Raw genomic sequence first — 15,190 nt, 5'->3', positions numbered from 1 at the left:
GAAGGTGGCTGCTGCTGTTCAGGATCCTTGAATAAGGTGCCTCACCAGTCGGGGCCAGGCAAGGTCACCAGTGCAATCTAAGGGAGGGTGGGTTTGCCAGACAGTACTTTTAAGTTGGTTAAACACACAAAAAATACCCATTACCTAATAGTTAAAGTCAGCTTTCTGTTTTGTCTTTGTAGATTCTAAAGGAAAAGTTTGCCATGGTGGCTCCAGACGTCCAGATAGAAGACGGGAAAGGGACTATACTTATATCTTCAGAGGAAGGAGAAACTGAAGGTATGCACATAGTACATTTTTGAAGACAGCTTTGATAAAAATAAAATAGATGGGTATTTCTGAGGCTGACAGGCTCTAAACTAAACATTAGGAAACAGCCACATTTATAATGATACCATGTTTGTAAAAAGTTAACAAATATTAAGGAAGACTTCCATTGTCGCGCAGTTGAGAACTGAACTGAAGCCCTAGCCACTAAATGTGACCTTCAGAAAATTGCTGTACATTCTTTTGCTCACATTTAGATTATCTACACTTCTACGGGCAACAGCACTACACCCTCAAAGGTTATTGTGAACCTTTCTCTGTGCACAATTAAAAATCATAGGAAAGATATCACAATGCAAATATTTGTTAATATTCCTCATCAAATATGTTTTTTTCTTCCAGCAAATAACGGCAAGAAGATATCTGACTTTGGAATTCAAAATGGCAGTAGGCTTCAAGCTGATGATTTCCTGCAGGATTACACACTTTTGATAAACATACTTCATAGGTAGGAAGTTTTTTTTTTTTTTTTTGTTTCTTTGTGTTTTGAAAAGGGTGGAATTTACATATGTACAGGAATTCGGGGATTTTTAACCTCAGAGATGGAAGATCTCTAGGGGACTAAATGGGTGCTCCTGGAGAAATACAAAAATTTAGCCAAAGAAGCATAATGCTTCTCTCTCCACTTTTTTTGTGTGTGTGAGAACATTTTGAGACCATTTCTGCAGATGTAATTACCAGCAAGTGTAGTGGTAGGCCTTATAGTGTTATTAGGAATATACAGCACTATCCAGTACATAGAACAGAAACAGTCTAGTTGAGAGAGACAGATTAAATGTTTTCCTAATAAGCCCATTGCAGTAAGGGCTAAAATCAGGGATTTTGTTTTTTAAATTCAGGTCTTCTAACAACTTTGGATGGCACAACAAGAAAACTTGTAGTTGAATAACAGTGCAGCAAATTGAACAAGGGTGCAGTCGTAGGTGTTAGAAGGTATTCTGAAACTATGTAACAGAGAGCATAAAAATGAATTAGAGCTACAGCATTGTCACATTTTCATGTCTTTTATTATTTTTGCAGTTCTGGTCTTCATAGTATCTGAATTCCCTTAGTTTAATCAGTTGAGAGCCAGGGAGTTAATAAAAAATTATGATCAGGAGGTACTGTATATTGTTGAATATAAGCCTATCCCTAGTATAAGCAGAGTTGTTTTCCCCCTAAAAAGGGGGGGAAACTGAGTATAAGCTTGGGGGTTTATATTCAAGTATACCAGTAATCTCTCCTCCCCTGTAGTATCCTGCATTTCTCCCTTTCACCCTTGGTGTGCAGCATTTTTGCCCTCTTACCCCTGTCTCCCGCCAGTGACTGCCAGTTTTCTTCCTCCTCCCCTCCCCCCCCCCCCCAACACACTGACTGGCATTATTTCCCTTGCTTCCCCCCTAGCTGACCGGCATTGCTTACCGCTTTCTCCTAGCTTCTGCTGCCGTTGCTGACATGGAAATGGGGTCTTCAGCATGCACAGATGCTCAAGGCCACACTGGCATGGCAGTGACAGTAACAGAAGCCAGAACGGAGTGGTAAGCAATGCCGTTCAGGTGCAGGGGGCTGCGGGAAGCAAGAGAGAACTGCTGGGTCACTGTAGGGGGAGAGGGGAAGCACATAAATTTTTTCTGACTTGACTATAAGCCGAGACCCCAGTCTATGGGCTTTTTTGGGAGGATCTCAATTTATAGTGCAGTATATACAATAAATTAGAGATAACATTCTATTCTCCGAGGACAAGCAGGCTGCTTGTTCTCACAAGGCGTCCTAGGCAGCCCAGGAAACGGCAAATTTTCCGAGCAAAAATAAAAAAGTTTAGCCAGAGCCTTCTGGCATGCGAAACGCGTGCACTGCGCATGCGCGGACGACTTCCCGCCCGTCGCGTGAGCGTTCCCGCTCAGTTTTTTCTTGTCCGCGGTGGAGAGACAGCGTACTTCATTCGTCTCTTCGGGTTTTTTGGCCCAGGAAGAGCTTTTGACAACTTTGTCATTTCTTTTTCTTTTTTTTTTTAAACTTTTAACCATATTTTTTCTTAGTTTTTTAGGCCACTTTTGTAAGTTTTCTTTCTTCTTCGAAGCGGCCGTGTTTTAGGCCTCTCGGTCGGGTCTTACCCCCCTTTTTTTTTCTTTTGTGCCTTTCTTTTGTTCAAAGGCATCATCGCGTCTACTTAATGGTGGCATTGCAAAACAAAAACATATCAGTGTTGTAGAGCACAATTTTCTCTTTCAGATGATACTGTTCACAAGCTGATTCAGGCAGACTCTTTTGTAATAATTGGCTTTGAACTTTGGTACATTTTACCATTTGCGCTGACAGTGCCAACTTTGAAGAGATCCTGCAGGGCGGTTATAGATGCTGGTTAGTTGCAAATCTGGCAATATTATGTCCAGTACAAGCATAATGCTTGTTCAAAATTTCAAGTCCGTATCTTTGTTTGCATGGAAGTTGTTGCAGTCTGAATATTGGTCCAAATATGTTCCAATGAGTCGCGACCAATTTTGATGCACACTTTGAGTCAATGTGCTTGACTGGATTTTGCATCCATAATGTTAAAATGTATTTCATCGGAATTAGCATAAAAAACTGTACAGGATTTGAATTTTTTAGCCATTCTTATAAATGTGGATTTTATTAGACCCCAAAAATGGCATTTTGGTAAATGTCGCGCGCTCATGGACTGACAACCTTTCAGAAAAGGGGGTCTAGATCTGCAACTATTGCAGTTAGAGACCTCAAATTTTGGGAAACTTCGTTTAACACCTGACTCGCGCAACAGATAAAATTTGAACAAAATTGGAGACATGATGGTGGGAAGGTTTAGACCACTTGGCATGGAATGACCCAGTAATCTATCTGTGACAACAACAGTGCCTGTAAAACAATCTGAAGTGCTCCATATCAAAGTACTTACGGATTCTATATCATTGTTCATTAATAAAAATTATTTTTTAATTAACTAATATGTGGTTCTAATGATAATGTTTTATCAAAGAAAACTGTTAGAATCTGATTGTAGACACAAAAACACATTCTGTATTTACCATAATTGATGCTGAGCTACTGTTCAAATTCCCAGTCACAAATAAGAATTTAGTTTTATCCTTATTCAGTTTCAGTGAAAGTTGCAACATCCAAAATTCAGTCAATTTTGAATTAACTGTGCATATATGTTTCATAGTCTGATGGCTGTTTAGCTGAGCATTTTCCAGGTGGTTAATTTGCAAAGAAGTCAAATGGTATTGACTTGTAGTTGGTCTTTTAATCCTCTTTGCCTGATAGGATATCCAGGAGGTAATCTTGAATAGTTATTTTGTGATGTAAATTTATTGATCTGAAGGTAGTGCTGTAGGACCTCACCTGGAGAGAACCGCTATAGTTTACAGAGAGGGTCCATGTATAACAAGGAGAATGATGAAGATCTTACGGGTTTTTTTGTTGTTGGGAGGGTTGGGTGGGGGGATGGGCACTTTGTGAACACTATTGAAAAAAATGCACAGATAGAATACTTAGGACCAGATATCCTAAAGGCTAATCTCCAATTTTGTTTCCATGGAAGAAATAGGCATTACAGCAGCACCTTAGCGTATTACCTAGTCTCAAAATAAGCTCAAACGTCATTACTGTTTAGTATAAGAAATCTAAGAAATCCATACCAAGTACAAAAGCTGCTGGCCAGAAGGGAGAAACTGTTGATAATATTTGGTGGTACAGCCACTTTCTGAAGGGAAATTGGGTCAACTAAGAATTTTAAAAATGCAAAAAATAAGAAAGGGAAACCGTGTGAAAGGCTATAGTGTTTATGACCACAGAAAACAAAAGAAATAGTTAAGCTCTGGAACTCATTGCCGGAGGATGCGCTAACAGCAGTTAGCTTATCTGGGTTTTAAAAAGGTTTAGACAAGCTCCTGGAGGAAAAGTCCATATTGAGATAGACGAGGAGGATGCCGCTGCTTGCCCTGGAATTGATAGCATAGAATGTTGCTACTAATTGGGTTTCTGCCAGGTACTTGTGACCTGGATTGGCCACTGTTGGAAGCAGGATACTGGGTTAGATGGGCCATTGTTCTGACCCAGTATGGCTATTATGTTCTTAATAGAAGAGAGATGGGTTGCATTTTGTGCTCCATGTTTTTCTTTAATGGATACTTACATAAGTATTGCCATACTGGGAAAGACCAAAAGTCCATCAAGCCCAGCATCCTGTTTCCAACACTGGCCAATCCAGGTCACAAATACCGGGCAAGATCCCAAAAAAGTACAAAACATTTTATGCTACTTTTCCCAGAAATAGTGGATTTTCCCCAAGTCCATTTAATAATGATCTATGGACTTTTTCTTTAAGAAGCCATCCAAACCTTTTTAAAACTCCGTTAAGCTAACCGCCTTTACCATATTCTCTGGCAACGAATTCCAGAGTTTAATTACACATTGAGTGAAGAAACATTTTTTCCGATTCATTTTAAGTTTACTACATTGAAGCTTCATCGCATGCCCCCTAGCATTTTTGGAAAGCGTAAACAGACGCTTCACATCTACCCATTCAACTCCACTCATTATTTTATAGACCTCTATCATATCTCCCCTCAGCTGCCTTTCCTCCTAGCTGAAGAGCCCTAGCCGCTTTAGCCTTTCCTCATAGGGAAGTCATCCCATCCCCTTTATCGTTTTCGTCGCCCTTCTCTGCACCTTTTCTAATTCCACTATAACTTTTTTGAGATGCAGCGACCAAACTTGAACACAATATTCAAGGTGCGGTCGCACCATGGAGCGATACAAAGGCATTAGAGCATCCTCATTTTTGTTTTCCATTCCTTTCCTAATAATACCTAACATTCTATTGGCTTTCTTAGCCGGAGCAGCACACTGAGCAGATGGTTTCAACGTATCAACAATGACACCTAGATCCCTTTCTTGGTCTGTGACTCCTAACGTGGAACCTTGCATGACGTAGCTATAATTCAGGTTCCTCTTTCCCACATGCATCACTTTGCACTTGCTCATATTAAATGTCATCTGCAATTTAGACGCCCAGTCTCGTTATGTCCTCTTGTAATTTTTCACAATCCTCCCGCGATTTAACGACTTTGAATTACTTTGTGTCATCAGCAAATTTAATTACCTCACTGCTTACTCCCATCTCTAAGTCATTTATAAATATGTTAAAAAGCAGCGGTCCCAGCACAGATCCCTGGGGAGCCCCACCAACTACCCTTCTCCATTGAGAATACTGACCATTTAACCCTATTCTATGTTTTCTACTTTTAACCAGTTTTTAATCCACAATAGAACCCTACCTCCTATCCCATCACTCACCAATTTCCTCTCGAGTTTTTCATGAGGTACTTTGTCAAACGCCTTCTGAAAGTAAAGATTCACAATATCAACCGGCTCCCCTTTATCCACATGTTCGTTCACCTCTTCAAAGAAATGTAGTAGATTGGTGAGGCAAGATTTCCCTTCACTAAATCCATGTTAGCTTTGTCTCATTAATCCATGCTTTTGAATGTGCTCTGTAATTTTGTTCTTTATAATAGTCTCTACCATTTTGCACGGCACCAATGTCAGACTCACCGGTCTGTAATTTCCAGGATCTCCTCTGGAACCTTTTTTTAAAAATTGGCATTACATTGGCCACCCTCCAATCCGGTACCACGCTCGATTTTAAGGATAAATTACATATTACTAACAATAGCTCCGCAAGTTCATTTTTCAATTCTATCATTCTCCGAGGACAAGCAGGCTGCTTGTTCTCACTGATGGGTGACGTCCACGGCAGCCCCTCCAATCGGAACACTTTACTAGCAAAGGCCTTTGCTAGTCCTCGCGCGCTCATGCGCACCGCGCATGCGCGGCCGTCTTCCCGCCCGAACCGGCTCGTGTTCGTCAGTCTTCTTTTGTCCGCGCTCGGTACGGTCGTGTTTTCGCCGTGTCGTGCCCCGCAAAGTCGACCTCGCGCGTTCTTCGTGTTGTTTTCAAAAAAAAAAAAAAAAAATCCATTCTGTGTGTGGAAAGAGACTTTTCAGTCTTTTTTCCCCCCCGCTATTTCCAGCTTTTTCGCCCCGGTAAGTTTTCTTTCGTCGTCGGGGTAGGCCGCTTTTAGGCCTCGGGTCGAAGTTTTCTTCCCCTTGTTTTTCGGGTGCCTTTTCCGCCATTTCTACTTTTGATCTCGCCGGCGTGATTTTTCCGCCCATGACATCGAAGTCTCCCAGCGGCTTCAAGAAGTGCACCCAGTGCGCCCGTGTCATCTCGCTCACTGACAGGCACGCGTCGTGTCTTCAGTGCTTGGGGGCTGGGCACCGCCCGCAGGCCTGTAGTCTGTGTTCCCTTTTGCAAAAGCGGACTCAGGTAGCGAGATTGGCCCAGTGGAACGTTTTGTTCTCGGGCTCTTCGTCGGCATCGGCACCGGGGGTATCGAGTGCATCGACGTCTTCAGCGTCCAGAGCTTCATCCTCGGCCGCCAGTGCATCGAGTGCATCGGCCCTCTGCATCGGCGCTGAGACATCGGACAGCTGCATCGACGTCGGTGGTACCGGGACCTCGTCGGCTGATGTCGTCGGACGGTGGTGCTTCGTCTGGAGTGCAGGTGAGGGCTGTCCATTCCCCTGCTGGTGGCGGTGAGCCTTCGGGTGGGTCTCCCCCTACCCTGAGGGCTCCTGCAGTACAGCCCCCCCGAGACCGACCTCCTTCGGCCTCGGCCCCGAGGAAGCGACGGTTGGATTCTACGTCCTCCTCGTCGGTGCCGGGAAGCTCTGGTGACATGCTTTGTCCCAAGAAGTCGAAGAAGCATCGTCACCGGTCTCCTTCCCGTGTCGCACCGAGAGCTCTGGGTCGCCGAGGGCGGCACCCAGTAGGCATCGGCACCGAGAGGACCGCTCACCCTCTGTCCAGGAGGTGTCGATGCGCTCCACTCTGGACAGCCCAGAACAGCCTCCATGCCCGGAACAGGTTCTGACGTCGACGCCTGCATCGACATCCATGCCTTTCTCTGCAGCCACTCTGAACGAGAGCCTCCGGGCCGTTCTCCCAGAGATTCTGGGAGAGCTGTTGCGCCCTACCCCTCCGGTACCGGCGGTGCTTGCGCCACCGGTACCGTCGAGTGTGGCGCCGGCTGGTCCATCGCCCGAGGTGAGGTCTCTGGCGTCGGTGCCGCGTGTGGTACCGGCTGCCGTCGCCTCCCAGGAAGGCTCCCCGACTACGTCGGCGGAGGGAGCTTCGCCGATGCGGGCGAGGGAGTCTACCTCTCGACGCCCCCATCGTGGACGTGGCTCCACGGACTCGAGTCGGGCGAGGTTGCAGACACAGGTCCGTGAACTTGTGTCTGACACCAAGGGTGAGGCCTCGTGGGAAGAGGAAGAAGACCCAAGATATTTCTCTGACGAGGAGTCTGAAGGTCTTCCTTCCGATCCCACTCCCTCTCCTGAGAGGCAGCTTTCTCCTCCCGAGAGTCTGTCTTTTGCTTCCTTTGTCCGGGAGATGTCTACGGCCATCCCCTTCCCGGTGGTTGTGGAGGACGAGCCCAGGGCTGAAATGTTTGAGCTGCTGGACTATCCTTCTCCACCTAAGGAAGCGTCCACAGTACCCATGCATCATGTCCTCAAAAAGACATTGCTGGCGAACTGGACCAAGCCTCTAACTAATCCCCACATTCCCAAGAAGTTCGAGTCCCAGTACCGGATCCATGGGGACCCAGAGCTGATGCGCACTCAGTTGCCTCATGACTCTGGAGTTGTGGATTTGGCCCTAAAGAAGGCTAAGAGTTCTAGGGAGCATGCTTCGGCGCCCCCGGGCAAGGACTCTAGAACCTTAGACTCCTTTGGGAGGAAGGCCTACCATTCTTCTATGCTCGTGGCCAAAATTCAGTCCTACCAGCTCTACACGAGCATACACATGCGGAACAATGTGCGGCAGTTGGCGGGCTTGGTGGATGCGCTCCCCCCTGAGCAAGCCAAGCCTTTTCAGGAGGTGGTCAGGCAGCTGAAGGCGTGCAGAAAATTCCTGGCCAGAGGGGTGTATGACACCTTTGATGTTGCGTCCAGGGCCGCTGCTCAAGGTGTGGTGATGCGCAGACTCTCATGGCTGCGTGCCTCCGACCTGGAGAATAGAATCCAGCAGCGGATTGCGGACTCGCCTTGCCGTGCGGATAATATTTTTGGAGAGAAAGTTGAACAGGTGGTAGAGCAGCTCCACCAGCGGGACACCGCATTCGACAAGTTCTCCCGCCGGCAGCCTTCAGCATCTACCTCTACAGGTAGAAGATTTTTCGGGGGAAGGAAGACTGTTCCCTACTCTTCTGGCAAGCGTAGGTACAATCCTCCTTCTCGACAGCCTGCGGCCCAGGCTAAGCCCCAGCGCGCTCGCTCTTGTCAGCAGCGTGCGCCTCAGCAAGGCCCCTCTGCTCCCCAGCAAAAGCAAGGGACGAGCTTTTGACTGGCTCCAGCAGAGCATAGCCGACATCCAAGTGTCAGTGCCGGGCGACCTGCCAGTCGGAGGGAGGTTGAAAGCTTTTCACCAAAGGTGGCCTCTCATAACCTCCGATCAGTGGGTTCTCCAAATAGTCCGGCAAGGATACACCCTCAATTTGGCCTCAAAACCTCCAAATTGTCCACCGGGAGCTCAGTCTTACAGCTTCCAGCACAAGCAGGTACTTGCAGAGGAACTCTCCGCCCTTCTCAGCGCCAATGCGGTCGAGCCCGTGCCATCCGGGCAAGAAGGGCTGGGATTCTATTCCAGGTACTTCCTTGTGGAAAAGAAAACAGGGGGGATGCGTCCCATCCTAGACCTAAGGGCCCTGAACAAATATCTGGTCAAAGAAAAGTTCAGGATGCGTTCCCTGGGCACCCTCCTTCCCATGATTCAGGAAAACGATTGGCTATGCTCTCTGGACTTAAAGGATGCCTACACACACATCCCGATACTGCCAGCTCACAGGCAGTATCTGCGATTTCAGCTGGGCACACGTCACTTCCAGTACTGTGTGCTACCCTTTGGGCTCGCCTCTGCGCCCAGGGTGTTCACAAAGTGCTTGGCTGTAGTAGCAGCGGCACTTCGCAGGCTGGGGGTGCACATGCTCCCATATCTCGACGATTGGCTGGTGAAGAACACATCCGAGGCAGGAGCCCTGCAGTCCATGCGGATGACTATTTGCCTCCTGGAGCTACTGGGGTTTGTGATAAATTATCCAAAGTCCCATCTTCTTCCAGTGCAGAAACTCGAATTCATAGGAGCTCTGCTGGATTCTCGGACAGTTCGCGCCTATCTCCCAGAGGCGAGAGCCAACAACTTGTTGTCCCTCGTCTCGCAGGTGCGAGCGTCACAGCAGATCACAGCTCGGCAGATGTTGAGATTGCTGGGCCACATGGCCTCCACAGTCCATGTGACTCCCATGGCCCGCCTTCACATGAGATCTGCTCAATGGACCCTAGCTTCCCAGTGGTTTCAGGCTGCTGGGGATCTAGAAGACGTGATCCACCTGTCCACGAGTTTTCTCAGATCCCTGTATTGGTGGACGATTTGGTCCAATTTGACTCTGGGACGTCCTTTCCAAATTCCTCAGCCACAAAAAGTGCTGACCACGGATGCGTCTCTCCTGGGATGGGGAGCTCATGTCGATGGGCTTCACACCCAAGGAAGCTGGTCCCTCCAGGAACGCGATCTGCAGATCAATCTTCTGGAGTTGCGAGCGATCTGGAACGCTCTGAAGGCTTTCAGAGATTGGCTGTCCCACCAAATTATCCAAATTCAGACAGACAACCAGGTTGCCATGTACTACGTCAACAAGCAGGTGGGCACCGGATCTCGCCCCCTGTGTCAGGAAGCCGTCAGCATGTGGCTCTGGCCTCGCCGTCACGGCATGGTGCTCCAAGCCACATATCTGGCAGGCGTAAACAACAGTCTGGCCGACAGGTTGAGCAGGATTATGCAACCTCACGAGTGGTCGCTCAATTCCCGTGTAGTGCGACAGATCTTCCAGGTGTGGGGCACCCCCTTGGTAGACCTCTTCGCATCTCGAGCCAACCACAAAGTCCCTCAGTTCTGTTCCAGGCTTCAGGCCCACGGCAGACTGGCATCGGATGCCTTCCTCCTGGATTGGGGGGAGGGCCTGCTGTATGCTTATCCTCCCATACCTCTGGTGGGGAAGACTTTGTTGAAACTCAAGCAAGACTGAGGCACCATGATTCTGATTGCTCCTTTTTGGCCGCGTCAGATCTGGTTCCCTCTTCTTCTGGAGTTGTCCTCCAAAGAACCGTGGAGATTGGAGTGTTTTCCGACCCTCATCACGCAGGACGAAGGGGCGCTTCTGCATCCCAACCTCCGGTCCCTGGCTCTCACGGCCTGGATGTTGAGAGCATAGACTTTGCCTCTTTGGGTCTGTCAGAGGGTGTCTCCCGCGTCTTGCTTGCTTCCAGGAAAGATTCCACTAAGAGGAGTTACTTCTTTCTGTGGAGGAGGTTTGCCGTCTGGTGTGACAGCAAGGCCCTAGATCCTTGCTCTTGTCCTACACAGACCCTGCTTGAATACCTTCTGCACTTGTCTGAGTCCGGTCTCAAGACCAACTCTGTAAGGGTTCATCTTAGTGCAATCAGTGCATACCATTACCGTGTGGAAGGTAAGCCGATCTCAGGACAGCCTTTAGTTGTTCGCTTCATGAGAGGTTTGCTTTTGTCAAAGCCCCCTGTCAAGCCTCCTACAGTGTCATGGGATCTCAATGTCGTTCTCACCCAACTGATGAAACCTCCTTTTGAGCCACTGAATTCCTGCCATCTGAAGTACTTGACCTGGAAGGTCATTTTCTTGGTGGCAGTTACTTCAGCTCGTAGAGTCAGTGAGCTTCAGGCCCTGGTAGCCCAGGCCCCTTACACCAAATTTCATCATAACAGAGTAGTCCTCCGCACTCACCCTAAGTTTTTGCCAAAGGTTGTGTCGGAGTTCCATCTGAACCAGTCAATTGTCTTGCCAACATTCTTTCCCCGTCCTCATTCTTGCCCTGCTGAACGTCAGCTGCACACATTGGACTGCAAGAGAGCATTGGCCTTCTACCTGGAGCGGACACAGCCCAACAGACAGTCCGCCCAATTGTTTGTTTCTTTTGATCCCAATAGGAGGGGAGTGGCTGTGGGGAAACGCACCATATCCAATTGGCTAGCAGATTGCATTTCCTTCACTTACGCCCAGGCTGGGCTGGCTCTTGAGGGTCATGTCACGGCTCATAATGTTAGAGCCATGGCAGCGTCGGTAGCCCACTTGAAGTCAGCCTCTATTGAAGAAATTTGCAAAGCTGTGACGTGGTCATCTGTCCACACATTCACATCTCATTACTGCCTGCAGCAGGATACCCGACGCGACAGTCGGTTCGGGCAGTCAGTTCTTCAGAACCTGTTTGGGCTTTAGGATCCAACTCCACCCCCCGAGGGCCCTGTTTGTTCTGTTCCAGGCTGCACTCTCAGTTAGTTGGTAAATTTTTTAGGTCAATCTCAGTTATGTCCTCGCCGTTGCGAGGCCCAATTGACCATGGTTGTTGTTTTGAGTGAGCCTGGGGGCTAGGGATACCCCATCAGTGAGAACAAGCAGCCTGCTTGTCCTCGGAGAAAGCGAATGCTACATACAGTGGTGGAAATAAGTATTTGATCCCTTGCTGATTTTGTAAGTTTGCCCACTGACAAAGACATGAGCAGCCCATAATTGAAGGGTAGGTTATTAGTAACAGTGAGAGATAGCACATCACAAATTAAATCCGGAAAATCACATTGTGGAAAGTATATGAATTTATTTGCATTCTGCAGAGGGAAATAAGTATTTGATCCCCCACCAACCAGTAAGAGATCTGGCCCCTACAGACCAGGTAGATGCTCCAAATCAACTCGTTACCTGCATGACAGACAGCTGTCGGCAATGGTCACCTGTATGAAAGACACCTGTCCACAGACTCAGTGAATCAGTCAGACTCTAACCTCTACAAAATGGCCAAGAGCAAGGAGCTGTCTAAGGATGTCAGGGACAAGATCATACACCTGCACAAGGCTGGAATGGGCTACAAAACCATCAGTAAGACGCTGGGCGAGAAGAAGACAACTGTTGGTGCCATAGTAAGAAAATGGAAGAAGTACAAAATGACTGTCAATCGACAAAGATCTGGGGCTCCACGCAAAATCTCACCTCGTGGGGTATCCTTGATCATGAGGAAGGTTAGAAATCAGCCTACAACTACAAGGGGGGAACTTGTCAATGATCTCAAGGCAGCTGGGACCACTGTCACCACGAAAACCATTGGTAACACATTACGACATAACGGATTGCAATCCTGCAGTGCCCGCAAGGTCCCCCTGCTCCGGAAGGCACATGTGACGGCCCATCTGAAGTTTGCCAGTGAACACCTGGATGATGCCGAGAGTGATTGGGAGAAGGTGCTGTGGTCAGATGAGACAAAAATTGAGCTCTTTGGCATGAACTCAACTCGCCGTGTTTGGAGGAAGAGAAATGCTGCCTATGACCCAAAGAACACCGTCCCCACTGTCAAGCATGGAGGTGGAAATGTTATGTTTTGGGGGTGTTTCTCTGCTAAGGGCACAGGACTACTTCACCGCATCAATGGGAGAATGGATGGGGCCATGTACCGTACAATTCTGAGTGACAACCTCCTTCCCTCCGCCAGGGCCTTAAAAATGGGTCGTGGCTGGGTCTTCCAGCACGACAATGACCCAAAACATACAGCCAAGGCAACAAAGGAGTGGCTCAGGAAGAAGCACATTAGGGTCATGGAGTGGCCTAGCCAGTCACCAGACCTTAATCCCATTGAAAACTTATGGAGGGAGCTGAAGCTGCGAGTTGCCAAGCGACAGCCCAGAACTCTTAATGATTTAGAGATGATCTGCAAAGAGGAGTGGACCAAAATTCCTCCTGACATGTGTGCAAACCTCATCATCAACTACAGAAGACGTCTGACCGCTGTGCTTGCCAACAAGGGTTTTGCCACCAAGTATTAGGTCTTGTTTGCCAGAGGGATTAAATACTTATTTCCCTCTGCAGAATGCAAATAAATTCATATACTTTCCACAATGTGATTTTCCGGATTTAATTTGTGATGTGCTATCTCTCACTGTTACCAATAACCTACCCTTCAATTATGGGCTGCTCATGTCTTTGTCAGTGGGCAAACTTACAAAATCAGCAAGGGATCAAATACTTATTTCCACCACTGTACCTGTAGAAGGTATTCTCCGAGGACAGCAGGCTGATTGTTCTCACAAACCCGCCCGCCTCCCCTTTGGAGTTGTGTCTTCCCTTGCTTTGTTTTGCTACTTATGGGACTGACGAACACGAGCCGGTTCAGGCGGGAAGACGGCCGCGCATGCGCGGTGCGCATGAGCGCTAGGACTAGCAAAGGCCTTTGCTAGTAAAGTGTTCCGATTGGAGGGGCTGCCGTGGACGTCACCCATCAGTGAGAACAATCAGCCTGCTGTCCTCGGAGAATACCTTCTACAGGTATGTAGCATTCGCTGTACTCTGGGATGAATACCATCTGGTCCAGGAGATGCTACTCTTCAGTTTGTAGAACTGCCCCATTACATCCTCCAGGTTTACAGAGAATTCATTCAGTTTCTCCGACTCGTCAGCTTCAAATACCATTTCTGGCACCAGTATCCCACCCAAATCTTCCTCTGTGGAGACCGAAGCAAAGAATTCATTTAATCTCTCCGCTACGGCTTTGTCTTCCCTGATTGCCCCTTTTACTCCTCGGTCATCTAGCGGTCCAACCGATTCTTTGCCAGCTTCCTGCTTTTAATATACCTAAAAAAAATGTTACTATGTGTTTTGGCCTCCAACGCAATCTATTTTTGAAGTCCCTCTTAGCCTTCCTTATCAGCACTTTGCATTTGACTTGATATTCCTTATGCTTTCTTATTATTTTCAGTCGATTCCTTCTTTCATTTTCTGAAAGATTTTCTTTTAGCTCTAATAGCTTCTTTCACCTCACTTTTTAACCATGCCAGCTGTCGTTTGGTCTTCTGTCCTCCTTTTTTAATATGTGAAATATATTTGGCCTGGGCTTCCAGGATGGTGTTTTTGAACAGCATCCACACCTGATGTAAATTTTTGACCTCGCAGCCACTCCTCTGTTTTTTTTTTTTTCACCGTTCTTCTCATTTTATCATAATCTTCTTTTTTAAAGTTGAACGCTAACGTATTTGATTTCCTATGTATACTTCAAAGCTAATAACAAATCCGATCATATTATGATCACTGTTATCAAGAGGCCCCAGCACCATTACCTCCCGCACCAGATCATGTGCTCCACTAAGGACTAGGTCTAGAATTTTTCCTTCTCTCGTCGGCTCCTGTACCAGCTACTCCATAAAGCAGACCTTGATGTCATTAAGGAATTTTACCTCCCTAGCGTGACCCAATGTTACATTTACCCAGTCAATATTGGGGTAATTCAAATCACCCATTATTATTATGTTGGCCAGTTTGTTTGCGTCCCTAATTTCCTTTAACATTTCTGCATCCTTCTGTTCATCCTGGCCAGGTGGACGATAGTACACTCCTATCACTATCCTTTTCCCCTTTACATGTGGAATTTCAATCCATAGTGATTCCGAGAAGTGTTTTGTTTCCTGCAGAATTTTGATTCAAGGCTCTCGTTAATATACAATGCTACCCCTCCACCAATTCGATCCGCCCTGTCACTCTGGTTATCCTCCTTCCACCAGGTCTCAGAGATGCCTATTATATCTCATTTTTCATTTAGTGGAATATATTCTAACTCTCCCATCTTTATTTTTTAGGCTCCTGGCATTCGCATATAGACATTTCAAACTGTTTGTTGTTATTATTTACATCATGCTTAGTACTTGGCAGTATTAATTTGAAATCTTTCTGATTT

The 15,190-nt window shown here is 47.1% G+C and overlaps 1 protein-coding gene across 1 annotated transcript in view; it reads left to right on the top strand.

The window, feature by feature from the left end:
* The window catches only part of UBA2 (ubiquitin like modifier activating enzyme 2), a 114,317-nt gene that overhangs the window by 65,964 nt on the left and 33,163 nt on the right, over positions 1–15,190 (top strand). Inside the window, exons 14-15 of the mRNA XM_030204447.1 lie at positions 183–279; positions 670–775. Of these exons, the coding sequence (XP_030060307.1) occupies positions 183–279; positions 670–775 (203 nt within the window). The remainder of the gene's footprint in view (positions 1–182; positions 280–669; positions 776–15,190) is intronic.

Source organism: Microcaecilia unicolor, chromosome 5 (assembly GCF_901765095.1).
Source record: "Microcaecilia unicolor chromosome 5, aMicUni1.1, whole genome shotgun sequence".
In the NCBI taxonomy this organism is placed as follows: domain Eukaryota; kingdom Metazoa; phylum Chordata; class Amphibia; order Gymnophiona; family Siphonopidae; genus Microcaecilia; species Microcaecilia unicolor.
This window is presented reverse-complemented; position numbering and strand designations above follow the sequence as displayed.